Genomic DNA, 27,930 nt, shown 5'->3' with positions numbered 1-27,930 from the left:
TGCATCTCAACTTTCTGAAGGTAAAAACACCTTGCATTCCTAAAGGCAGTAAAAGAAAGTCAAACAAATGGGATGAGTATTGGCCAGGGAAGCAGAAATATGTAGTCTGCATGGAGGCTTCACTTCAGCAATGTCTTTTTGTCCTTCTTCTGCCAAATCTTATTTACCACATTCATGTCGTTTTATAAAGACCTGAAGATGGATGAAAACCTTTCAAGTGCTATTGACTCATTAAATGTATGATATATTTATTTAAACTTCTGCTATTGTTGATAAAGTGCCAGCGGAATGAGTGGTTGAGTTCCTGAGGGAAAATGAGAACCTAGTTCTGAATTATACATATATACATATGTTAAAATCAGGGTTGGATTCTGGTACTTTCCCAAGCGGGGTTCTTGCATAACTGTCAAGATAGGTTTCCTGGAACATTTTGCTGTTGATATGCTGGTGGCATCAAGCCTCCTGTGACTGGTGCAGGAGATGCTGTTTCTGCCATGTGAGGATTTGACGGCATAAGGAACACAACCTGTGGAATCAATCAGAATGCCATAGATGAGTCAACCAAATCAACTTGAGGTTTCCCTTTCCTGTCCACACAGTATCACCATTATCAGAGTCTACCCTTTCTTCTCTGAATTCAGTGTCAACATGAATTTGGTAGCATTTCTCAGGGATTCTTTAGATGAAGATAGATCTAGGAAAAACAGTGAGTGATAGCTCTTGGCATGAGATGTTGATAGCTGTTGTTGTGGTCTTGTAAGTGGATTGATCTTACATGTGGATGATGGTGCCCAACAAGTTGGGTAAACCAAGGTGTTGTGGAAAATATAGAGCACTTCTTCCAAACCAGGTCATTCATGTTGATGGCAACAACATACTGAGATAATTGCTTTGCTGGCCATGACTAAAGCATTGCAAAAACCACACTGACCCAGAGTGGCAGGAGTCATTAGGAAACTAAGGAAAACGCCGGTCCTTCTTCCACAAACTCAATGTGAAATGGAATGTGTGTTTGGGGAGAGACCCAGGAAGAGATAAAGAAGTAGGCATCATATGCCCCACAGCCATTACTTTTCTTGATTCACACTTTCGAGCTCTGTAACCAGTGGAATTAAGAGGAGCAATATTTCACAGTTCTGTAACTACTCTAGAGGCAGAAGGGAACACGGGCCTACATATTTTGATATCAATGTTATTAACGAGTTTGCTCCCTTGTTCAAATGCTTCATGTAATGAAGATCCAAAATCATTGGTAATTTCTTAGAAACTCTATCTTCTAGGGTCTTGTGATTCAAGAATCCTCTAATATCGTTAATGTGATTTAGTCAATCTCCCTCTGTGTGGAAGGGCTGTGGAGGTGGGGGATATGGTGTAGCGTGGGACCCCCAAAAGAAAGTAAAGAGGCACAAAATGGTGGAGAAAAGCATCAGAAAAATAATCACATCAAACTATTATTATTTTATGATTTTGCTTTGGCCTTTGACTGCCACTAGCCTTTGGTTCAGGAAAATAATGAGCATCTCTTGGGCTTTTAATATCCATTTTCTCACTCTGGAACCTTTAACTTTCTTGGAAGATACCCTAGTTCTATTCTTCCTGGTGCATCTTGGTCTCTTCTCTCCTCCCATTTCCCAATCCTCTCCGTGTGACATTCTTTCTGTTCTATAGCCAGGAGGATCTGCTGCAGGTCTCAGGGTAAGAGAATGGGCAGATGTGTGCACACTGATAGAGAAGTGTGAAATCTTGACTTTTTCAGCAGCCCAGGGAAGGCTGCAATAACAGGATAATGGAGTAACATCTGGCACTCTCTGGGGACCTTTCCATTGTGAAGTATTCTCTGATCTGGACTAAGAGAGGAGGCCCTTTGAGGGAGAAAGAATGAAGGAAAATAGCTTTTCTTTATCCATTGTGGTCGGCAGAATTCTATAACAACACCTGGTCACCAATGCCCCTGAATGATTCCCTCTCTTGGAGTATGGGTGTGACCTGTGTATATGTTGTGATATCAATCCTGTGAGTAGGTTACTAATCAGCTGACTTTGAGTTTGTCCAAAAGGACATTATTCCGGATAGATGTGACCTAATCATATGAACTCTTTAAAAGAGCCTTAACGTGCCAAAGACTTTTGCTCTCCTGTAGGCCTTGACAAAAAAGTAAATTGTTGTGAGTTCCACACCTGAGAGGAAATAAATTCTGCCATGTGAGCATGGAAGAGGACCAGAGGCCTCAGCTGTGACCACAGTCCTTGCCAACAACTTGATCACAGCCTTATAAACCCTGAGCAGAGAACCCAGCTAAGCTGTGCCCAGACTCTTGACCCACGGAAACTGAGAGATCATAAATGTGTGCTGTTTTATGCCTCTTTTGTGTAATTGTTACACAGCATTAGGAAACAAATGCAGATTTCTTAATACTCACCCCACCAGGATTACAACAGGTTACTTTGCATCCAAAGGTAGAGAGGGACACTGCAATGCAGAACTCTAGCACACTTAAGATGAGCACAATACCATCCATACCCTAAGAACAAATTCATAACAAGGAAATGTGAGGGCTAGAGATGACAAGTACAAAACATTGACCACTTATTACAATACCAAAAGAGAAGAAGCATGGGCCAGAGGTCAGAAAAATTGGCTCCTAATTGCAGTCATACCCTTATCTAGTACTTAGTCTGCTGACTGTCACTTATCCTCTCACTTTTTCACTAATAAAATACTCATTTTTTCCCCACCCTCTACTTTCTATGGTATTGTAGATACAGAATGTGAAAATGCTATAAAATAGGGGAAGAGATCATATAGATAATTATCAACTTAGTTCTTTCCAACTATAGGAATTCCATATAGGAGACAGAATAATATGATCTCATATCTTAGTAATGGAAGGCAGAGTATTAATTGTATGCAGAATAAAAATAGACTGAAGAGGTCCACATCCTAATCCTTAGATCCTGTGAATATGTCAAGTTACATAGCAAAGGAGAATTAAGTTTGCAGATGGAATTAATACCTGACCATGACATAGAGGGACTATCTTGGATTATCCATGAGCCCCAAATAATTACAGAATGCTTATAACTGGAAGGGGAGGCAGAAGAGTCAAAGTCCAAGAGAGATTTGAAGATGTTGCACTGCTTGCTTTGAAGGTGGAGGATGGGATGGCAAGCCCAAGAATTTTAGGCAGCCTCAAGAAGCCAGAAAAGGCAAGGAAACTGATTTTCCCTTAAAGTGTCCAGAGAGTAACACAGCCCTGATAACTATCTGATTTTAGCCCAGTGAGACCAATTCCAAACTTTTGACCTGCAGAACTGTAAAATAATAAATTTATGTTCTCTTAAGTCAGTAAGTTTGTAGTAACTAATTACAGCAACAAGAAGAAACTAATGCAACAATGAACAACAATTTAGTTGGTCTTTAATCCGTCTCCCCAGAGAATTGGCTTTCCATCTAATCTTTAGCCAAAACACATGGTCAGATTTGAGAAACATTGGGCAGCACTCTTATTCCTAAAAGTTTAGACTGAATGCCTAAATTGATGCCTAGGATTCTTGGGTCTAAGTATTCTCTCTTTTTCTCTCCATGGATAGGAATATTACCTCTGCTGTGGAAGAGTCAGTAAATAAAGAGCCCAGGACATGAGTAACACTGACTCGAGTGAACCTTGAGAATATTTGCATTCAATGTTTCTTTATCTATTTACCCATCTCTTCAACACATTCGGTAGCCCCTGTGTTTCAGGAATTGTAGGCACAGAAGATAGAGCAACAAACAAAACAGACAATTTCCATAACCTCAAGGATTTTACCCTCTAGTAGGGTAGAACAGGAGTTAACAAACTTTCTAACAAGGGCCAGCTAGCATATATTTTAGGTTTTGCAGGTCATATGGTCACAAATACTCAAGTCTGATGTTGTAGCAAAAGCAGCCATAGACAGTATGTAAACAAATGGGTGTGGCTATGTTACAATAAAACTTCATTTACAAAAACAGATGTCAGGCTAGATTTGCAACAATAAGTGGAAAAATTTATCTAATACATATGTTTTCAACCATATGAAACCACTGTATTTCTAGATCAAGTAGAGTTGATGACTGGCAATTTCATCTGGTTCTGCTAAAGATTTCAGGTAGGGCACGCTCTGTCTTTCCTACAAAGGGCTCACCTCTTCCTAACCTCTTTTTATAATTATATTCAATGGTAAGCCATTGGACTTTGTCAACTTCTAAGTGCTTTCCAATATTTCTATCTTCTCCTCACAGGAGGACTGGAGCTTCCTAAACATAGGAGCCTGGTCTCTTTCTTATGTCTCCCAGGGCCAACCTTAGGATTGGGCATAAAATGTGGGATCATAGACCTGTGGACTGACTGGGCAGGTGCTCAGGTAGGAATAAACCTGATGCTTCTGATCCCAGGAAGCCCTTATGGATGTGCTCTGCTATAAGGACAGGTAGAAAAAATGTTCACATCACAGGAATTTCTGACAGCCCCTGGGAAAAGGTGATTGAGATGCAGGTAGGACTGGCTACAGCATTTACAGGGCCTCTTGTTAAAAAAGTATTAAGAACTTCAAGATGGTAAATCAGAGCAGTAAACCAAGGGTAGAACTTTTCCAGTGACAAAGTCCTGTGTGACTGCACAGGCCCCATGCCCATAAAGCCAGCCCTATAAAGCTGGTGAATTCAAATTTTTGCCCCTATCATTGTGCCCTTAAAGTCTATGGGTGGAGAGAACTTCAGAAACTGGAAGTAAGATTCTTCTTCAGCATAACTACATGAAAAACATTAAATAATAGGAAGATTAGAGGCAGGAAGTTACAGAATCTAATCTTCCTTTGCCAATTTTTAACCACGTGACTTTGGAAAAAATGTAAGTTCTCTGAAGAAATTCTCTTCCTATTTTGAGTGAGTGGTAAGAAATAAAATTGCTTACTATAAGAACTGTTAGAAATCTCAAGGGGTTTGGTGTCAAGAGGGCAGGTTATATGGACTCTGAACTCACCTCCTCTCATGGACACAACAAATTTACAACTACTCTTGGAACAATTACCCCTGAGAGAGAACTGAAAACTGGATAAAAAGAACCCCCACAACAAGAACAGTCCTGACTGAGGTGGAAGAGGTAGAAATTCCTTTCTGGAGAGGAAAAAAAGCCACTTTTCAAACCACAGCACTTCACTGCCACCTGGGAGCAATCCAAAGGCATGCAGCCTTCCCTGGAGGAGTGAGGGATCTGAGCCGGGGAGTGTTACTGCTGTAAGCATCTTTTGGACTCAGCAGAATGGAGATGAGTGTCATAATATCTGGCTTTGCTGGCTACCAACAGCAACAGGGAATATGCCCAAAAAAGCTATCGGACATAAGAGAAAAATAAGCACTCTTAAAGGGCCCATGCTCAAATTCACCCATTTTGGAAACCAACCTAAAATCACCAGAAAGAAAAGTGCACAGTCCTTTAGTCAAGAGACTCAACTGATAGGCTCTGGGTGCATCTCAGTGAGAGATGAGACCTCTCTAGGGACTGAGATATTAGTGGCAGCCATTATTGTGACATAGTACAAGCATGCTGACACAGACACTGGCAGACACCACTGGAGTGCTTCCCCTTGCCTGTTAGCCCAGGGTCTGCCCTACCCACTAGGGCACCTATTTAATCCAGCTCAGCCAGGGCAGGTAGCCCATTCAAGGGACTGGCCCCAGCCAACAGCAAGCCCTCAGGAAACTTGTGGGCCTGCATAAGATGCATGCCTGGATCCTCTGCAGCCAGGTGAGTGGGTCCACCTCTGCCAGGCAGGGCATGAGTGAAGAGTGGGTGGAGTGTGTGGGGCTTCTGCAGTGGGGTGACTGGGTCCACTTCAGGAGGTTGGGGCGCACATATAGGGCAGGACTGTGTTGACGGTGTGTGTGGCCCTGTGGGTGGGGGGCATGTCAGCTGCAGAAGACTTGTGCTTCTCAAAAAGCCACATAGGGGATCAGCTCCGTCTTCCAAAGCCTGAAATATTTGGGTGCTTCAGTGCCTGGGGCCAGCCCCACTCAGCTGCAATCCTGAGAGAGTTGATAAGAGCCTTGTAGGCCGGATGCCTACAGCAATTGTAAGTCGCTGAGCCTAGCAATCAGCGATGCTGGGGGCCTGCTCACTTAACAGAAAAACTGCAACAAGAATGTGCTATTAGGTCTTGCAGCCAACTGTGCTGGGACCCCCCCATACCTGATAAAGTGACTGAAGGGTCCATAGCAGCCACAAGCAGTTGAGCATTATAACACTCTGGCAAGGGGGTCAGCCAAGCCTCCCTGGGGGCCTGCAGCAAGAGTAACCCTGCTACAACAGAAGGACACATGTAGCCTACACAGGGGACACTCCTGGAAACTTTGGAATTGGTGACAAGAAGGAAGCACACTGCTGGGCCTCATAAAGCATCCCTCACATAAGGGCACCTCTCCAAGATCAGGAGAATGTTCAAATGCACAAGGAACGGTCTCCAAGATTGATCACATATTAGCCCACAAAATAAGTCTCCATAAGTTTAAGAAGATTGAAATAATACCAAGCATTTTTTCTGACCACAATGGTACAAAACTAGAAATCAACTACGGGAAGAAAATCAGAAAAGCCACAAACACGTGGAGATTAAACAAAAGTGGTACTGTACAAAGATTGGGTCAATAAAGAAATCAAAGGAGAAATCAAAAACTACCTGGAGACAAATAAAAATGAAAATACGACATGCCAAAATTTATGGGATACAGCAAAAGTGATTCTAAAGGGGAAGTTTATAGCAATACAGGCCTACCTTGACAAACGAGAAAAATCTCAAATAAACAATTTAACAGGGCCCCTAAAGGAACTGGAAAAAGAAGAAGAAACAAAGCCTAAAATAAGTAGAAAAAGGGAAATAATAAAAATCTGAGCAGAAATAAATGAAATAGAGACTAAAATAAATAAATAAATAAATAAATAAATAAATAAATAGAAAAAATAAATGAAACCAAGAGCTGGTTCTTTGAAAAGAGAAATAAAATTGACAAACCTTTAGCTAACTCGTCAAGAAAACAAGAGAGAAGGATCAAATAAATAAAATCAGAAGTGAAAGAGGAGAAATTACAATAGACACCTCAAAAATACAACAATCACATGAAAAGATGTTCAACATCATTAACTATCAGGGAAATCCAAATCAAAACTACAATGAGATATCACCTCACGCCCATTAGAATGGCTATAATTAACAAGACAGGAAACAACAAGCATTGGAGAGCATGTGGAGAGAAGGGAACTCTCATACGCTGCTCATGGGAGTGCAAACTGGTGCAGCCACTATGGAAAACAGTATGGAGATTCCTCAAAAAATTAAGGATAGAGGGGCTGGCCCAGTGGTGCAAGTGGTTGGGTGCATGTGCTCTGCTGCGGAAGTCGGGGGTTCGCCGGTTCAGATCCCGGGCACGCACTGACACACTGCTTGGCAAGCCATGCTGTGGCGGCGTCCCATATAAAGTGGAGGAAGATGGGCATGGATGTTAGCCCAGGGCCAGTCTTCCTCAGCAAAAAAAGAGAGGAGGATCGGCAGATGTTAGCACAGGGCTGATTGCCTCACAAAAAAAAAAAAAAATTAAGGATAGAACTACCATACGATCCAGCTATTCCATTGCTGGGTATTTCCCCAAAGAACATGAAAACATCAATGTGTAAAGATATATGCACCTCTGTGTTCATTGCAGCGTTATTCACAATAGCCAAGACTTGGAAGCAACCTAAGTGCCCATCAAGGGACGAATGGATAAAGAAGATGTGGTATATATACACAATGGAATACTACTCAGTCATAAGAAATGATGAAATCCAGCCATTTGTGACAACATGGATGGACATTGAGGGTATTATGCAAAGTGAAATAAGTCGGAAGGAGAAGGTCAAATACTGTATGACCTCACTCATTAAGTAGTAGATAACAACAACAAATACATAGAGACAGAGATTGGATTGGTGGTTACCAGAAGGGAAGGGGGGAAGGAGGAGGGTGAAAGGGATAATTAGGCACATGTGTGTGGTGATGGATTGTAATTAGTATTTGGATGGTGGACATGAGAACATGATGTAATCAATGCAGAAATAGAAGTATAATGATGTACATCTGAAATTTATACAATGTTATAAACCAATGTTACCATAATAAACAAAAAATTAAAAAAAAAGAAATACAAAAGATTATAAAAGAATACTACAAAAAGCTATACACCAACAAATTGGAAAACCTGGAAGAATTGGATAAATTCTTAGACTCATACAACCTTCCAAAACTGAATCAGGAAGAAATAGAGAATTTGAATAGACCAATCAACAGTAAAGAGATTGAAACAGTAATCAAAAACCTTCCAAAAAATTAAAGTCCAGGACCAGATGGCTTCTCTTGTGAATTCTACCAAACATTCAAAGAAGGCTTAGTGTCTATCCTTCTCAAACTCTTCCAAAAAACTGAAGAGGAGAGGAAGCTTCCCAAGTCATTCTATGAAGCCAACATTACCCTGATACCAAAACAAGACAAGCACAAAACAAAAAAAAGAAAATTACAGGCCAATATCACTGATGCACATCAATGCACAACAAAATACTAGCAAATCAAATACATTAAAAAGATAGTACACCATGATCAAGTGGGATTTATTCCAGGTATGCAGGGATGGTACAACATCCACAAATCAATCAGCGTGATACACCACATTAATAAAATGAAGAATAAAAATCACATGATCATCTCAATAGATGCAGAGAAAGCATTTGACAAGATATAGCATCCATTTATGATAAAAAATAAAACTCTGAAAAAAATGGGTATAGGAGGAAAATACCTCAACATAATAAAGGCCATTTATAACAAACCCAGCTAATATCATTCTCAGTGGAGAAAAACAGAAAGCTATCCCTCTAAGAACAGGAACCAGACAAGGATGCCCACTTTCATCACTCCTATTCAACATAGTATTGGAAGTCCTAGCCAAAACAATCAGGCAAGAAAAAGAAATAAAAGGGATCCAAATTGGAAAGGAAGAAGTAAAACTGTGACTATTTGCAGATGACATGATTTTATATATATTGAAAACCCTAAAGAATCCACCAAAAGACTTTTAGAAATAATAAATGAATAGAGTAAAGTTGCAGGATACAAAATCAACATACAAAAATCAGTTGCATTTGTATACACTAACAACAAAATAGCAGAAAGAGAAATTAACAACTCAATGCCATATACAATTGCAACAAAAAGAATAAAATACCTAGGAATAAACTTGACCAAAGAGGTGAAAGATCTGTACATGGAAAACTATAAAACATTGTTGAAAGAAGTTGAAGCAGACACAAAGAAATGGAAAGATATTCGTGCTCTTGGATTGGAAGGATTAACAGGATTAAAATGTCGATACTTCCTAAAGCAATCTACAGATTCAATGCAATCCCTATCAAAGTTCCAACAACATTTTTCAGAGAAACAGAACAAAGAATCCTAAAATTTATATGGAACAACAAAAGATCCCAAGCTAAAGGAATCCTGAGAAAAAAGAACAAAGCTGGAGGTATGACACTCCCTGATTTCAAAATATACTACAAGGCTCTAGTAACCAAAAGAGCGTGGTACTGGCACAAAAACAGACACAGAGATCAATGGAAGAGAATCGAGAACCCAGAAATAATCCAACACATCTAGGGACAGCTGATTTTCGACAAGGGAGACAAGAACATACAATGGAGAAAGGAATGTCCCTTCAATAAATGGTGTTGGGAAAACTGGACAGCCACATGCAAAAGAATGAATGTAGACCATTATCTTACACCGTACACAAAAATTAACTCAAAATGGATTAAAGACTTGAATGTAAGACCTGAAACCATGAAACTTCTCAAAGAAAACAAAGGCAGTACACTCCTTGACATTGGTCTTAGCAACATATTTTCAAGTACCATGTCTGACGGGGCAAGGGAAACAACAGGAAAAATAAACAAATGGAAGTACATGAAACTAAAAAGCTTCTGCACAGCAAAGGAATCCTTCAACAAAACAAAACAACAAAACAAAAACATTTGTTTATGGCAATGGAAAACATCAACAAAAGGAAAAGACAACCTAAGAATTGGGAGAAGAAATTTGCAAACCATATATCTGATAAGCAGTTAATATCAAATATATATAAAGAACTCATACATCTCAACAACAAAACAACTAACAACTCAATTAAAAAATGGGCAAAAGATTGGAACAGACATTTCTCCAAAGAAGATATACAGATGGACAACAGGAACATGAACAGATGTTCAACATCATTAACTATCAGGGAAATGCAAATAAAACTACAATGAGATATCACCTCACACCCATCAGAATGGCTCTAATTAGTGAGAGAGGAAACAACAAGTGTTGGAGAGGATGTAGAGAGAAGGGAACTCTCATGCACTGCTGATGGGAGTGCAAACTGGTGCAGCCACTGTGGAAAACAGTATGGAGATTCCTCAAAAAATTAAGAATAGAACTACCATATGATCCAGCTATTCCACTGCTGGGTATTTATCCAAAGAACATGAAAATATGAATGCGATAAGATACATGCACCCCTATGTTCATTGCCGCATTATTCACAGTAGCCAAGACTTGGAAGCAACCTAGGTGCCCATCAAGGGACGAATGGATAAAGAAGATGTGGTATATACACACAATGGAATACTACTCAGCCATAAGAAGCGATGAAATCTGGTCACCTGTGGCAACATGGGTGGACCTTGAGGGTATTATGCTAAGCAAAATAAGTCAGAGGGAGAAAGCTAAATATCGTATGATCTTACTCATAAGTAGAAAATAAAAACAACAACAAACAATCACATAGAGACAGAGATTGGATTGGTGGTTACTAGAGGGGAAGAGTGAAGGGAAGAGGGCAAAAGGGATGATTAGGCACACGTGTGTGGTGATGGACTGTAATTGGTCTTTAGGTGTTGAACATAATGTAATCTATACAGAAATCGAAATATAATGACGTGAAATTGATATAATGTTCTAAACCAGTTACCGGAACTAAAAAAAAAAAAAAGAAATCTCAAGGGTAGTAAATTATTTTAGTAAAGTCACTGAAGTGGCTATTTTGGTGTGAACATATGGCACTCAAGAGACACCTAGGATTAGCTAGGAATGAAGAAAAGGCAATGCGATTGATCTGCATGAGAAGTTAGGAAGAATGCCGAGTTTCCAAATTTGGGTGAAGAAAGGAGACAATGAGAGAAAGAACTAAGTAGCACAGTGAAAGGCTGAAGTTCATATGGAGAGGAGATAACAGAAAATTCAGTGGTGTTGAGAATGGCTAACAGACTTTTTAGTAATAAAGATTTCATTGCATTTTAGTCTGCTATGGGTTCAGCAATAACTCTTCCTTCCCACACTTACCCTAAACCTCAAGAAGTTTTACTACCTACAAAATCTTGTGTAAGTCATTTGGAGAATAAAGCAATGAGGATAATATCTAGAGGAAGGCAAGTGGCACAGGAAAGTACTAAAACACAGAATAGAGATTGAGAATTCGCCAGGAGCTAGAGGTTGAGGCCAAAAGTGCTTAATCTTACATGAACATCCAGAGATGTCGGGAGGGATACTGGGTTATTCACCGTTTGTCAGATAATATTCAAAACACTTTCATTTTATTAGTAGAGAACGAGGTAACTACATCAGGCTCCATCAGGAAGCCCTGGGACGTACAGAGACTGACATCTGGTCTCCATTTTTAGAGTGGAGACAGTACACACTTACTGGTGTTTTGAAATGAAACAGGAAAAGTTATGCAAAATGCTTAGCACAATAATAATTACAAAGTAGGTGTTCTATAACTGTGAGCTTTCTTCCCACTTGTTCTCATCACAGTTGGAGAAGGAACAAAGAGAGAGATGAGATGTGGGCCTGAATCCTAAATAAAGGATTGCCCTGATTCTCAATCACTTCCCACTTCCCAAAGTGATTCATCAATTAGGGGATACTGATTGTTACTTTTGCCAGAGCCAGGGTTCTTGTGTCTTCTTTCCACCACAGTATCTCATGAATGAGAAAGCACTAACCATTAACATAGATACGAGCATGGAACAATTCTCCGAACTCTGAGTATAGTTACAATAAAAGTAATGGGATGGAAAAAGAATCATGCTGGTCATAGTGAGTATGATCCCCGCTGCAGCAAAGACAGAGCTGGTGATGTTCACTCCTAGGCTCCCTTGGACCTAGAAAGGAATGAAAATCAATTCAACAATCCAAGAACATCCTCTGATATGTCTCCATCGATCATTTTACGCCCACTACATCTTGTCCAACCCAGTCCATCTTCTCTATCTTGATTAGTGCAATAGTCTCCTAACTTTTCTCTTTCCTTATAGAAGTTTCAACTCTAATCTCCTGCCAAAACACAAATATGATCCTGTTATTCCCGTGCTTAAATCCTTCAGATGACTCCCATGGGCACATGACAACAACTCCAATCTCCTAAGCAAGGCTTTCAATACCCTTCATACTTCAGCTGGACAGTCCTGTCCGTGTGTAACTCCTACCATGTTCTGTTCCAGGCGCCTGACTTATTATTTTCTAAATGCTACTTGTCTCTCATGCCCCTATGCCTTTTATGTATTATCTCCCTTTGCTGTGTATTCCTTTTCCTACATGATCTTTTCTCAGTGAAGCTATGGAGGCTTTTTATAAGAACTAAAATTCCACAAGTATGAGAAGTTTAGTGTGGCTGTTGCAAGCGGTAGATTCTAATGATTACGGTTCTATCTAGAAGAGATGTTAGGAAGACAGATTGAGGTCACATTTGGAAAAGCTGTGTTGATCGTCTCCCTAGTTTGATATTTATCCTTTAAGTGAAGAAAACTCCAATTTGGCCTTTAGCTAGGAAAAACATTTGTTGAGATCTGGGCTTTTGCCTTTTATTGGCTTTGTGAAAGACAGATTGGCATGAAAGCTTTGTTTTAAATTTGCTTCTTCTTATTTAACAGCCTTATTTTGAATTTCTTTCATTGCATATTGAATCAAAATCATTTCTGCATATAGTTGGAATACATATTTTCATCAATAAGTCAATAAATATGAGGCAACACCATCAGTTGGTGCCACTGTAATGGGCGACTGGATCTCAAGGTGTAGGTTTTCTATGACTGACCCATTTTACTTTTCCTCTCAGGAATTCTCTGTATTTTCATAAAGAATCTCGCAGCACTACTTCCCCAAACTATTCATTCTGATGTCTGTAATTCTATTATCAGCCAATTATTTATTGCAATTTTTGAAAGACCCGTCAAACTAGGTAAAACTTACCGTCTCTTCTGATTTTTTAAAAACAAACAAAATTTGTTTTCTATTCTGGGGGAATACTTATGTGGTTAATCCTTCCTCTTTTGGAACAAAAAAGAGGAAATGTCACTCACCAGACCTCTCGTAGTTCTGGTTCCTGCTGCAATTGACAAGGATCCTGAAATAAGAAACTAATAACGAGAAGAAAAATAAAAGTAAAATACTTTAAACAAATATCTGAGGTCATAACTTTATAAAACTTATCCCAAAATGTGATAAGTATGTTCAACAGACCAGTGATATTAGAAGAAACACAAAAGTGTGTAAATAACTTTCCCATTTTCCCAGAAACAACAGAGAATTTCTACCAGATGGATTCACAGGAGAATTTATTAAGGCTTTCAGAAAATGTCTAACTGTGATGGTATTTAAACTGTTTGAGAGTATTGAAATATAAAGAAAGCTTTTCAATTCCTGATATGAAGTAACTCTAATATGGTACCAAAATTTAGTAAGGTATTACAAGGGAAAAAACCAAATGATTATTTTCATTTAAAATGACTATTAAAAGTTGTAAATAAAATAGTAGCAAAATTTTTTTTTTAATTTTGTATTAGATGATGATTAGAATACACTATTTCATTTGACTCCATCAATTGGGTAATTATTTTTCATTTAGCTAAAATGACTGGAGTGCAGTTGATAGGATTCCCTGCCTTAAACTATTTAACTATTTGAGTTTCTGGGTTTGCTTTCCAAATTTGATTTCAGAAGTTTCAAAAAGTCTGTCTTAATACCAAAAAAAGACTGATCTAATGAAGCAGTTTGATAAATTTATTCAACAAATTTCTAAATACCAAGACAGAGAGATGATTAATGTAAACTAAGTCTCCTCTGCAAAAAAATAGGAGAGAGAATCATCCATCATACTATATGAAACTAATCAGGAACATGTGGAATATTTCTTCAAATGTCTAGATTTTTTAATATTTAAATATTTTTGTAATTTATGAAATTAATGGGTTTAAGCGGAAAACTCACATGTTAATTGCTATTTATGTTTACAATCTTGATAAGACATTTAATAGAATTAAACATTATTATTGACAAACATTATTTATAAAACATGAAGAGCTGCATTTTCTATAACTTGATAGAATATCTTTCTCTGTCTAAAATCTTTATCATGTTTAATGAGGAAACACTAAGGCTATTTCATTAAAGTCAAAATCAAGATAGAGAGGTAGACTATTATGTATTACTATTCTTAGGACATTAACCAAAATGATTATATAAGAAAAATATTTGAAGCAAATGATTAAAATTAGTGTTATTTAAATATGAATATGTTATACTGCAAACATCCAAAATTATCAACTAAAATGTATTATAAACTCTAAGAAGATTCAGTAAGGCACATCATTATAAGCAGACGATATATATATTATAAATATGTGTGTGTTTTTGTGTTTGAAGATAGAATTTAATGAGAACTTCATTTACCACAGCAAAAATATATAAATTTTCTGAGAGAAATAAACTTAACAAGGAATGTGGAAGATATATAGAAATAAAGCTTGAACAAATAGACTAATGTGGGAATAATTTTACAGGATTGTGATAAAGGACATATAGCTCTACTGGAGACTAAAGGGCCAAAAGTAAGAGAAATTTGTGATTGGTTCTTGGTGGTGGTCCTTATATTATATAAGGGAGATGAAGGAGGCACTGCACAGGTGAGGTTTGGAAATAAGGTTGAAAGAATAACTGAAGGTAGCAACAAAAATGCTCCAGCAGTTGAGCAAAAGCTCATCTAGTGGGATTCCTACAATAGTCTGAGTGATGCCTCAGTTGACAGACACAGCTCCTGCAGTTTCTGATAAACTAATGAAAATGTATAGAAGGCATAAATTATGAAAACTGCTTTCCAAAGTGGTCTTGAAAAGGAAATGAAAAGGGAAGCAGAAAACTGGAGTGGTTAGATGCATGAAATACTGGAATTAGACAGACCCTATTTGAGCCCTGATTCCCATACCAAATAATTGTGTGATCTTGGTCAAGTTATTTCATCTCTCTAACTCCCAACTTCTTCATCCATAAAATTAGGACACTGATAAATCCTGTCTCAGATGTTTGTGAATGATTGTTTGAAATGGAATTGCACATAGTAAGCACTTAGCGGAGTGTCTAGATCATAGTAAGAGATTAATAAGAGCTAATATTGACATCAGTATGATCAGATATATAAAGCATTGCACCACTGCCCGGAAATAGAACAGCATTGGCTGTTCTTCAAAGCTTGCAGTTTTTCTATAAACAGGCAACAGGGCACAAAAAGCCAGCTCATTACAGACATTAAACTTTAAACTATCTCATTCTCAACTTTGCAGATCAATGGAACTCTACAACACTTGAATAGGTTCCCTGATTCTAACACAAACCCAGTTTATAAATCTTTTCCTCTTGTCAGTAGGTAAAACTTGATATTTTATACTCCATTTATACTCTCAATTTGCAGAGAAACTCTCTTGCATTGTGTTCTGGGGTAAATTTTCAAACTTTCTTACATTTTAATTTAATTTCAATTATAGTTATTGTTATTAAACTTAACAGACAAAATTTATCTAACGACAGTTGCATTTGTTAAGCTAACCGTTTGCTAAGACTTGATAGTTGACTATAAATTGTCTGCATATCAGCCATGTCTTCTCTTCTCCCTTGCTAACAAAATCCTCATTTTGTTCAGACTCCCATGAGCTTCAATGAATCCTTCCCACCCATAGAGATACATCTTGAGTAGATCAAGCCAATAATGGCAAATCCATGACCTTTGCCCATAGTTGTCTTGGGAATATAAAATATTTATGCATTACAAAACATTTATGAACAATGAGATGTGCCAACAAGTCTGATACGGTATGCCAGCAGTCCTCAATGGGGTTACCATAATGAGGTAACTCTGGAATTAACCAACCCTGGAAATGACTAGCTACCAGGCTTCTTGTTATGAAATAATCAAGGTTTTCAATATTTAGTACATTCTGGTTTGGATTTTTGGTACATGTTGCTGTAATATATATTAACTGATACATATTAAATATTTAACCTGTCTTGCTTTCTATGAGTTTTATATTATTATCCTCACTTAAATATGAGGAAATTGAATCAAACAGAGTTTAGAGATGTTTCTCAAAGTTATAGAACTACAAGATAGGGTAAGGATATGATTCCAAAGCTCAGGATATTAACAACTATGTCATGTTGTCCCCAAGTATATCAGAAGGTATTCTGCTCACCATCACTGACCCCCAAACAGTGTACCCAGTGTACACTGATAAAGGACAGTTATAATAACTTCCATTAAATAACGAGACAGTAATCATTATTATTCCCAAGCTGAAGTTCATCAGGGCAATCAGGATCTGCACAACCTAGAAATGATGAAGAAAGTAAAAATTGATTATCTACCACAAAAATGGGGCCCAAGCCACCGCCTTTCAAACCACTAAGTTACCCTTACTCTCTATCTTTTGAAATCATCAGATGGTCTTCTTGATATTCCCCTGTCACTTTTCTTTCATATAAAGAAGTGAGGATATATTAACTTACTAAAATCATCTCTTGGTATGTCTATCCCAATTGCCTCAATAATTTCAAGATTAAAAAGAGTGTACCAGGACCTACCCAGAGGTGCTTCACTGATACCTGTCCACGACGCTACTCCTACCAAACTGTTGCTCTACTTTGCACATGCTCAGACAGGAGTGATCCAGAAATTAGGAAACAAACATTCTAGCACGGAGGAGTAATCTAAGGAAGGAGAGTATGTACAGGGGAAGCCAAAGAGAAGAGCAATATGCCATTTTCTTGGGGTCTGGGATGTGAGCACATGAGTGAGTACAGGGGTCTAAAATAGAGAATTTGGAGTACATTACCCCATGGCATTGAAAGGGACCCAAAGTGTCACAATGACTTTGTCCCATTGTTGTAAACCTTAGACTAGAGATAATCCTCTATATTCACTGTCCTTCCACGTGCACTAACCTTTCTTTCTTCAAACCATCCATTTCTTTTTAGGCACATCCACCTGAGACTCCAGACAGAAATGCACAGGGGATAGAGGAAGGCTAAGAAATTTCCCCAGAGAGAGATGGTAAAAATATGGTGCCATCAGCTGTCAGGAAGGTCTGTTGATGGGACACCAGCTGGTGCACGTGTGGCCTTTTTTTTTGCTACTCTTCCATGCTGAAGTTAAATACAGTTATCATGGATGACCCACAACCCTAGAGTAGATCTGAAGTCACTATGTTTTAAATACAACTAATCAGAAGCACGATGTAATAGAATATTGTATCATTTTTCAAGTGATAGGGGCTGAACACCAAATGGCTGATGTATTATGAAGCTAATGCGACAGAGTATTTGGTGTTAGATCTGATCCCTTGTGATTCTACAAGATGATTGGTCTTCTCCCAGATCCACAACTGACTTACCCCGAGGACTTTTGGTTCCCCCTTTAAGAACTTCTCTGGCATCCCTTTCCATAGATATGCATTTAGAGAAGCATGATGTCCCGGCTGGTACACACCAGGGCCAGCCTTTTGTGTGGTCTGTTCCATTCCTTGCGTGGTTGTCATGGCAGCATAAAAGGTGCTGCAATAAGAAATGTAATTTAGGAAGCGGTCCTGGAAATGAGAGAGCAACTTCTGGGTCTACATGCTCTTCCTCTATTATGACAGCTATTAGAACATCTTCACAAAATGTCATCATTTTATAGACCAGCCAGGAAACTAGAACAAGGAGAGAGGGAGAGAGATTGAGAGAAATGTCATGTGACATCAAGACGCTACAAAATATTAGAGAGAAGGACATGTGGACAGAATTGAGACAAATATGCTGGGCCCCTCAAATTAGGAAAATGTCTTCCAGTTCGTATACCAAGTCTGCACTCAGGTTTTATCTCTATCCCCATTGCTGCATATTTCATTGATTATAGACGTTTCCCCTTTGAAATATAACTTTTTTTGTCTTTTTTTTTTTTTGTTAACAGGGAACTATTGGCCCTGAGCTAACATCTGTTGCCAATCTTCCTCTTTTTTTGTTTTTTTCCTCCCAAAGCCCCAGTACATAGTTTTATGTCTAGTTTTTCTATATGAACCACCTCCACACCATGGCAGCTGACAGAGGGGGCTGTGGTTCTGTGACCGGGAAGTGAAGCTGGGCCGCAGAAGTGGTGAGCGCCAAACTTTATCCACTAGGACATCAGGGCTGGCTCAAAAGACAACTTTTTAAATAGTAATAACCTGCACAGAATCGTCTGTGTTGCAATTTACTGCATTTTGTAGTTTTCCTTTTCTAACCAGAGCACAGTGACATTCTCAGAGCTGGAAACCTGGGGTTCATCTTTACTAAATACAATTTGTGTAATCTTGGATTTTACCCTACGAACTCTGGACTTTGGGGATGGAACTTATGATTCTGAGTCGTATCCCTGGCACCAAGAACACAAATCTCTTGTCTCACTAAAATGCTTTAAATCCTGACTTGCCGAAGAATAGCAAGGATGTATAAAATTATCTTTCTGAGACTCAAAGCACGAACATGATATTTTTATGCCACTTTCTCTCTTCAATATAGTAACCCCAATCAGGTTATGTGGAGATAGGTCTAAGTCAAATGAATATTTGTATCTACTCATTTGAATCCATATTCTGATGTTGTACGGCTCACTTCCATAAATTTTGAGGGAAGTAAAACTTGGTAAGACTATGCGGAGACACAATCAATTCTGGTAACATTGATGCTTCGTTGGTGCTCTGAAAAGTCTCAAGATTGGAGATGTGTGCCCTTTCATTGGTAGCACAAAGTAAAGAATGTTCTAGTAGCAGAAATTTTGTATGTACTGGAAAAGAATTCAGACTTTTCTAGAAAGGGTTATTAACCTATATTTATATTCAGTAGAGCCAAAGCAACTACATTATTAGTTATAAAGCAATAAAACTGATGGAAATCAGAAAAAAGTGAGTTAATTTTAAAGACAGAGAAAAAATGTCCAAATGAAAATAAAAGATTACTCATTCAAAACATTTATTTAATTTTTGTTAAATATACATTCCAAGTTCCAGAAAGCAGTAAAATGAAAAGTACATAATAGCAGATCATAAAATAATGAGTAAAGCAAAAATGAAAGAAAATAAGTAGACAGAAAAATATAGTTAATTCACAAACAATATTTAAGGTAAAGGAGATTAAAATAGTTAAGATCAAGAAGTAAAGAAGAGTATGTAACCAAAAAGTCAATGTTTCTTCTTCCGTTCTACAAAATTTCAAAAATCAATTCGGAGACAGAAATTTGGAGCTGCATTTTGAAACTGGAAACAACTAAAATCCCCATTACTCAGGTGAAATGACTGTCAAAAACAACAAAGATAGCATGAGAATGAATTTAGGGGAAATGTAGAGAGAGTATGAAGGACACAGGACACTATGGCCACAGATTTTAAGAGTACACTTCTCAAAGATAAGAGGCTCACTGAGGTATAAAACATATATTAATTTTTATAATCCTGAGAATGAATGCACCAGTTGATAGTTGCAGCTTCCCTGGACAAGTACAGTTCTGAGAAGTCTAAGGCAGGAATAAAAGAGAAATCACATCAAAAAGCTAAGAAGTGGGTTATGTAATTTTTCAGTGAAGAGAGGAAAATGTTATGAGAAAACAAATGAATGGTAATTAAAAAGTAAGTGTAATCCATTAACTAAAAAGCAAGAAAGGAAATCAAATGAGTAGAAAAATAAGTGTGACCAACAGAAAGAGAAAATATGGTAGAGAGAAAAGCACCTCCAGAATTGCAGAGCGAGGGCATGAAAATCTACTCCTCATTAAAAGCAATGAGAACACTGGAAAAATTGTCAAAATCAACTTTTTCAGAACTCTGGACATTAACCAGGATCTTGCAACAATCCCAGGAGCATTTATTCAAAGAAAATGTCTGAATCTAAGTAAGAATATTGAGCTTTGTCATTTTTTTATGGTAAAATATTCACAACCTATAATTTACCATTTTAACCAGTTTTAAGTGTGTAGTTCTATAGCTTTAAGTATATTTACATTGTTGTGCAAACATTCCCACCTCCATCTCCAAAACTTTTTCAACTTCCTCGGCTAACCATGTACCCATTACATCCTAACTCCACATGTCCACCGCTCCCCAGCCCTTGGCAACCACCATTCTACTTTCTGTCTCTATGAATTTAACTACTCTAGGAACCTCATATAAGTGGAATCATGCAACATTTGTTCTTTTGTGACTGGCTTATTTCACTTAAAATGTCTTTCAAGTTCATGTAGCCATGTGTGAAAATTTCTTTTCTTTTTAAGGCTGAATAACATTCCATTGTATGTATAAACCACATTTGTGTATCCAGTCATCAGCCTATGGACACTTAGGTTACATCCACCTTTTGGCTATTGTGAATAACATTGCTACGTACATGGCTATACAATTATCTGTTCAAGTCCCTGCTCTCACTGTGTTAGGGTATATATTCAGAACTGGAATTGTTGGATCACATTACCATACGGGAATTCTAAGATTAACTTTTTGGAAGCCACTATACTGTTTTCCACAGTGTTGGCACTATTTTATGTCCCCATCAGCAGTGCACAAGGGCTATAATTTCTCCACATCCTTGCCAAGCTTCTTAGTGTCTGGGTGTTTTTTTGTTTTGTTTTTGGGTTTTTCTTTTATTTTTTTGACAATAGCCTTCCTAATGGGTGGGAAGTTGTATCTCATTGTGGGTTTAATTTATAGGTTCCTAATGGCTAGTAATGTTGAGCATCTTTTAATGTGATTCTTGGCCATTTGCATATCCTCATTGGAGAAATGCGTGTTCAGTTATTTTACCCATTTTTGAGTCAGTTTTTTTGTTTTTTGTGTGTTGAGTTCTTTATATATTCTGGATATCAATTCCTTATCAGATATACGATTTGCAAATATTTTCTCCATTCCATGGGTTGCCTTTTCACTCTGTCGATAGTCTCCGTTCATGATCAAAAGTTTCTAATTTTGATGAAGTCCAACTGATCTATTTTTTGTTGTTGTTGCCCGTGCTTTTGGTGTCATATCCAAGGAATCATTGCCAAATTCAATGTCATGAAAGTTTCGATGTACGTTTTTTTCTAACAAACATAAGTGCACACAAAAACTTGTATGCACATTTTGGTAGCAGCATTACCCTTAAGAGTGAAAAGGTGGAAACACACCAAATATTCTTTCCTTCACCAGACTATATAGTGGATCTCCTTGAGCAAAGAGGCTCTGGAATTCTACCACCTGGAATTCAATACAGCTCTGCCACTCTTTACTCAAGGTACTTAATCTTGTGTTTCTAGACGTCTATACTGTAAATAATAGTGCCTACGTCTTGTGGGAATTTAATAATGAGATAATGCATTTAAATCAGTGCATTTCAATCATGAACACTAAATAGATATTTACTATTGTTATTGTTGTTACTACTGTTATTTACCCATTTTTTGCCTTTATATATAGAACATAAACTTCCTGTGACACTTCAGCCGCTCAAGAACCTGCTAGTGAGGGACTTTCTTTCTGACATTCTCTTGCACCAACCTACTCCTGCCTTAGGGGAGGTGGAGAGGCAGAGGAGAGTGTTTTACATGATTAGTTAGAGCTTGTTATTCATTGTGCCTTGTGGTCAGTGGTTGAGTCTCCATCTCCTTTGCAGTTTTTCACAAAGATTGCTCAGAAAGGTCAGGGTTGTCCTCTGTTTTCTACCCTCATGGTGTATGCTACATACAAGACTATGTAGATGCAGGCCAGGTGACTCTCCTCTTTATCTTGCAGTCTGTCCCAATGATAACTGGGTTCGTAAGGTAGGTAACAGATTATATGTTGTCGAGTAGGTGTGTTCATACTTTTCTGTATATTTGAGCATCCCCTGAGCAGAACCCAATGTCTCAATTTAAACAAAAGAAAATAAAATGGGTAGCTTTCTTTTTGGACTTCAAACTAATCCACATTCTCTAATCCAGTTTATCCTGAGAGATCTGTCCCTCTAGCATAATTTAAAGTCCTTATAATAAAGCCCATAATTTGATATTCATATAGCAACTTGTCCCAGAGAGGAATAGGGAGAATTTTCACTTCAAACATTAGAAGACCTACACAAAAGACATCCAGCCTTCCTCAACACTTTTTTTTTTCAAAAAATTAACTATGCAATGAAAAGTATGTAGAGGAGATTATTTCAGAGTGCTACAACTAGTTCCTAACATAGAATGGCAAAAGCTAAAGGTAACAAGAACCATAAGAGGATTATGGGATTCCAAGGGTTTTTCTTAGGCCTAATAATTAGCTCAGTTGTCCATGTTAAAAAACCTGGTAGTCTGTCATTGATACTTTCTCTTACTCACCCTCATGTCTAAATCAATCCTGTTCTTCTGACCCTACACAACCATTTCAACTCTGGGCACTTCCACATCCTCAGACCAAGCTATCATGCAATTTTCATCAAGAATATTCTCAAATCCTCTTAATCTTCTCCTGTGTCCACTTGAGAGCACGTATGTCTGGTTCATTCTCCACCTTGTAGGCAGAATGTTCATGTTAAAGTGCAAAAACAATTCTGTTGCCCTCCCCTCAAATATCCTCCCCTGCCATCCCAGTGCGCTTACTATAAAGTAATTATGTGGGTAATGTAGTTGATTGGAGAAATTCTGCTACTTCAGCCCACATCCACTCTCCTAACCTTACATTGAATCTCTCTCCTTTTATTTGTGAAGCCACATATACATTTGACTTATTTTAATACTTCCAGAGCAGCAATTTCATTCCTACACGGGGACGCTTGCGGGTCTCGAACCCATTGGCAAGAGTGTTCCAGCCCTCCCACAGCCTCCCTGCAACAACAACAACACCCCCCCGGGATTTGATCTTGTCACATACTGACAGTATTGAACAGTCTCTGCCTTCTCTCAGGTACAACTTTCCACCTCCTCCACTCCCCACACATGGCTGACTTGACCCATGATTGTAAGCAGGGGTTTAAGAAATCTTAGTGATCTCTCTCTTACATCATGGAGACTAAAATTGTTGTAAGGTAAGTACCAACGATTCTTCTTAATCCAGCTGAATATATACCGGAGTTGACTTCTCTTCAATGCAAAGGAAACTCTGCATTGCTCTCTCAGACATACCTTCAGACTGAGGATTTAGGAAGCATAGGTTCAGTCTTATCAAACATCGCTGGTGGTTTCCCTCTATGTGTAATAAGGCCGTGACTTTCTCCAGAGCAGACACTGTATTAACATAATGCTTTCAAATGACTCTTATGTTCTTTCCGTAGTTCTGTGTTAACATACATCAGGTCTTGGTCACTCAGGCCTGGTGCTCTGTCCTTATTAAAAACCTGGCTATAAATTTATGTAACGGGTCCTACCTTCACTGCATAGAAATCCATGTGTTACTTACCTAGGGAAGGTAAATTCCCCAAAGACAAAAATTTGTGATTATTTTCCTGGGCTTAACTCTCATATATTCAAATATATAGGAGACCAAAACAACAGGAAACATTGGATAGACATGAGGTACAATTCTTCAAGATTTGAGAAGACTCTGAATGCTAGTCTTGTCCCATCATCTGAGACATACATTGGGACATTGAGAACCACAGCGTCTTTTTGGTGGTTGTTGTTCCTGTTACAAATGTGGAAAAACCTAGAAAATGCCCCATGTCTTCCGCTGGCTACAATCTCCTTGTTGATCAGCATCAAGATCTATCATTTTTTCCTTATTTTTATGTCACTATCGCCCTCATGGGTCACAGTTTCCAAGGAGGGAGCATGAGGAAGACGGTCTGAAGGAGCCGCATCTCCTTACGTGTAAAACTTATGAAATAGAACAGAGGGCCAAAAGCAGGCCTGAACTTGGATGGTTTGATGGAGGATGATGACGGTAATGTAGAAATGGTGACCTGGGCACAGAAAAGGCCTAGATTAGGAAGCAAGTAGTCTGGGTTCTACTCCTAGCTCTTTTACTGACTGGTGTGACTCAGGATAAGTTCTGTCCTTTCTCTGGGTTTCCTTTACCTCATCCAAGGAAAGAAGTCTTTGGGCACAACTGCCTTCAAGCTTCTTTCTGATCCCAAGAATGCTAAGAATTTACCAAGTCTCTTTCATTAGTAGACTTCCTCGTGAGCAGCCTCAGTTTCTGCCTTGGGTGTCTCATGAATGGTGCCAAAGATAGTGGGAGAACTTGCTCAGGCCACAGTCCATATTGGGGACCCCACCTTTGCTATACAACGTCTCCACCAAATTCTGCATGTGGCAGATTTTTTTTTTAAATGTTGAATATAAAATTAACATGTCAGAGACAGATAAAGACCATGGGAGACCGGCATCAAGAGTACATGTAATAATTAGTCAACTGTGTTAAACATTGCTTTCATGTTCCTGATAGCCTGGGGGTTTAGAGAAGAAAAGTAACTAAAACAACCTCATCCAGCATCAGCTGTCAGGAGCCTGTCTTTACCCCATCCTCTATAGCAAAGACTGTTCCCCAAACGCCCAAATCGTACAGTTAAAGGTGCACTCAACCCACCCCAACATGGAATACCAGCTTGTGCCATAGGAGGTGACCTCGTCCTCTCCCATTCCACTCTCAGGGATCTTAAAACCAGTAGATGAGAAAACCTTCAGCCCAAAAGTCCCAGAAGGCATGTCCCTGGACCTACCTTTCTTCAAGCCTGCAACGTCTGCGTGTGTCTAATGAATGCCAGAGATGCTGGGCAAGTGCCTTTAATCCAGATACAATCACTTTCCCCCACTCCACACCTCACTCAGTCTAAATCTGAATCCCTCTCCAAACAGTTTTTCTAAATCCAAAAGGCGGTGCTAAGTATTTCTGACATGCACAGCTAGTTCCTTTTTTATGTCGGAAGTGTTAACTGAGTCTGTGTCCCTAATATGGGTGTGGATGTCAATTGTGAAATTTGCTGAATGAGCAGTGACTTTCTCATACAGTCTTTTTTTGTGTGTGTGTGTGTGAGGAAGACCAGCCCTGAGCTAACACCTATTGCCAATCCTCCTCCTGGTTTTTTTTTTTTTTTTTTTTCCCAAAGCCCCAGTAGAAAGTCGTATGTCACAGTTGCACATCCTTCTAGTTGCTGTAAGTGGGACGCGGCCTCAGCACGGCCGGACAAGTGGTGCATGGGTGTGCGCCCGTGATCCGAACCCGGGCTGTCAGTAGCGGAGCACATGCACTTAACCACAAAGCCACGGGGCTGGCCCACCTCATACAGTCTTTTATAGGAAAATAATGGTGGTTATTACCACCGTTAATGGTATATCAGTGTATGTAGTGGAGATTAGTGGAGATCAGTGGTAGATGGTTTACTGCATGTCAGACTCTGCTCAAAGGTCTTTATATACACAAACTAATTTAATGGAATTTAAAATCATTTGAAATGCTCTTTTCACTATTTCACACATTCCCCTTGTCTCTCTAGAGAACTTTCTATTGCCATTCTATACATAATTTAAATGTATTGTTTACATGAAATTCCACCATTAGAGATAAATGTCTATAAATTGCCAATAAGTTGGTTGCATGGCAATAATTAATATGGCACTTTCCTAAATCAAAGAGAAAGCTGGTCTCATAGAAAGAGCCTGGTCTTTGACTAAGACAAACCCAATACCAATCATTTATTGCATGCCTTTGTTATTTCTCTGAACCTACGATTCCTCATTTGTAATATAAAATCAATACTTACTTTACATGGAGGAGGAAAGCAAAGTCGTGTTCAGTTCTCTTTTATTCAACACATCCTTAGAGAAAAATTACTATCAGCCAAGAGGTGTGCTATATACTGCAGATCAAATGGTGAAAAATGAGAGTCTCAGCCCCCAATGAGCTTATAGGTTATGGGGCATACAGACAAGTGAACATACCATCATAATCCAGGATAATCAGTTCCCTGCAAGGTAAAGAAGAGTATTCTAGGAGAGCTTATAGAAAGATCAATTAATCTGACTTTGGTGATGCAGAGGAGACTTCCTGGAGAAGGGGACATCTAATTGGAGACTTGAATGAATAAGAGACAGACAAATGAAAGGAGAGTTAGACAAAGGAGAGTAAGAGGTTTCCAAATGGAGTCAACAGAATGAAGAAAAGCCATCTCTGTTTGTAGGCACCTTTTTAAAATTAAAGCACAATTCTTCCAGTCACCATGGAAACAGACTTAGTCTCCCACTCTGTAAAATTAGAAAACTGGCAAATATTGTAAACTATACTGGTGGACATTGGATAGTAGTCAACGCAGGGAGTTCAACACTGAGAAAATGGAAATAGATGTGAATATAACAATTGCTCTGATTTTCTTCATGAAGGAACTTTCCAGACCATTGTCAAGGAGATGGATTCCTACAGATTTTACTGTACTGAGAAGATAGAAATCAGAGTTTGAGGGAGCTGAGACAGCCAGAATTAGTGAGTAATGAATCATTAAGGAGGTAGCCACACAGGGGCAGAGTTCCTGAAATCTGCAAGAGAGTCCTTTGAAATTCGTTGTCAAATAGTATTCATTTACAGGCTGAAATTTGTTGAAAAGTCCAATCAAAGAATAACCAAGTAGTTAGGTAGTTGTAAGCTGAATGATCATCAGAACGCACACAGAGCTGGGAGACACTCAAGTTCCAACCAGTTGGAATGCAGAGTCTTCCATGGATTCTCAGGGTGTAGAGTAAAACCTCCAGGAAAGTTTTTGTTACTGAACACAAACAGAGGGTTTTTTACCGGCCACACAGGAGGGCCAATATCTGGAAGGCCAGGCTATGTCAAGGGAAGAGGTTTATTATCCAAAGGCAGCCAGACAAGGAGATGGGAGTTAAAACTCAGACCCACCTCCTTGAAGGGAAAAAGCTAAGGGGTTTTAGGCAGGGGTAGGGGAGCATGTAGCCCTGGGGGCTGAAGTTGTAATAGTCCTCTATGCAGACTCAACTGTCTTTCATATTTCTTCATGGATCTCGTGCAAATTCGGGGGAGTTCTATATGTTGCATGCAGTGGATTATTAGTACGGGATGTCTCAAGTTTGCAATTGGTCCTTTTAGCTTATCCAAGCTCCTGCATGCTTAGTCAGGCAGGAGTGCTGTTGGCAAGCTACTTTCTGATCAGTGGTCCTCTTGTTATTCTGAAAACTCAACTTAGAAACTTTGGTTACTTTGTTTCCCATGTTAACTTTGTGGGTACAAGGCAGGGTTTCACTCTAACCCAGGGAAATTGAACTCTTTCGTCCTCGGTTTCATTATGCCTTAATAATATATCTAAACTAGCCAAGAGTAATAAGTCCAAACCCTCCCTATAAAGGCTTTAAAAAGTCCCAGAAGAATCAAACTGGAATTCAAGTAACTGCTTACTAGAAATACAGTGTAACACTCTGAAAAAAGAAAATTTGAGCACTCAACCACAATAGAAATGACAATATCCAGCATCCAATCAAAAACTATTATGCATGCTAAGAAGCAGAAAAATGACGATAACCAGGAGAAAAATCAATCGATAAAAACATACCTTTAAATTACTGAGAAGTTTAAAAGGG

At 38.6% G+C, this 27,930-nt stretch overlaps 1 protein-coding gene across 1 annotated transcript; it reads right to left on the bottom strand.

Moving 5' to 3' along the window:
- Positions 1-223: 223 nt before the first annotated feature.
- Positions 224-25,181, bottom strand: LOC131395000 (membrane-spanning 4-domains subfamily A member 4A-like). Its single transcript, XM_058526764.1, has 7 exons — positions 25,065-25,181; positions 17,801-17,960; positions 16,604-16,738; positions 13,442-13,498; positions 12,086-12,244; positions 2,420-2,521; positions 224-526 (listed from the first exon to the last, which is right to left on the bottom strand). Exons 2-7 carry the CDS (start codon positions 17,942-17,944, stop codon positions 407-409), a joined length of 717 nt encoding a protein of 238 aa, XP_058382747.1. The 5' UTR covers positions 17,945-17,960; positions 25,065-25,181; the 3' UTR covers positions 224-406.
- Between the last annotated feature and the right edge of the window lie 2,749 nt (positions 25,182-27,930).

Source organism: Diceros bicornis, chromosome 31, assembly GCF_020826845.1.
Source record: "Diceros bicornis minor isolate mBicDic1 chromosome 31, mDicBic1.mat.cur, whole genome shotgun sequence".
Classification (NCBI taxonomy): Eukaryota; Metazoa; Chordata; class Mammalia; order Perissodactyla; family Rhinocerotidae; genus Diceros; species Diceros bicornis.
The sequence above is the reverse complement of the archived record's forward strand: the minus strand, read 5'-3'. Positions and strand labels throughout refer to the sequence as shown.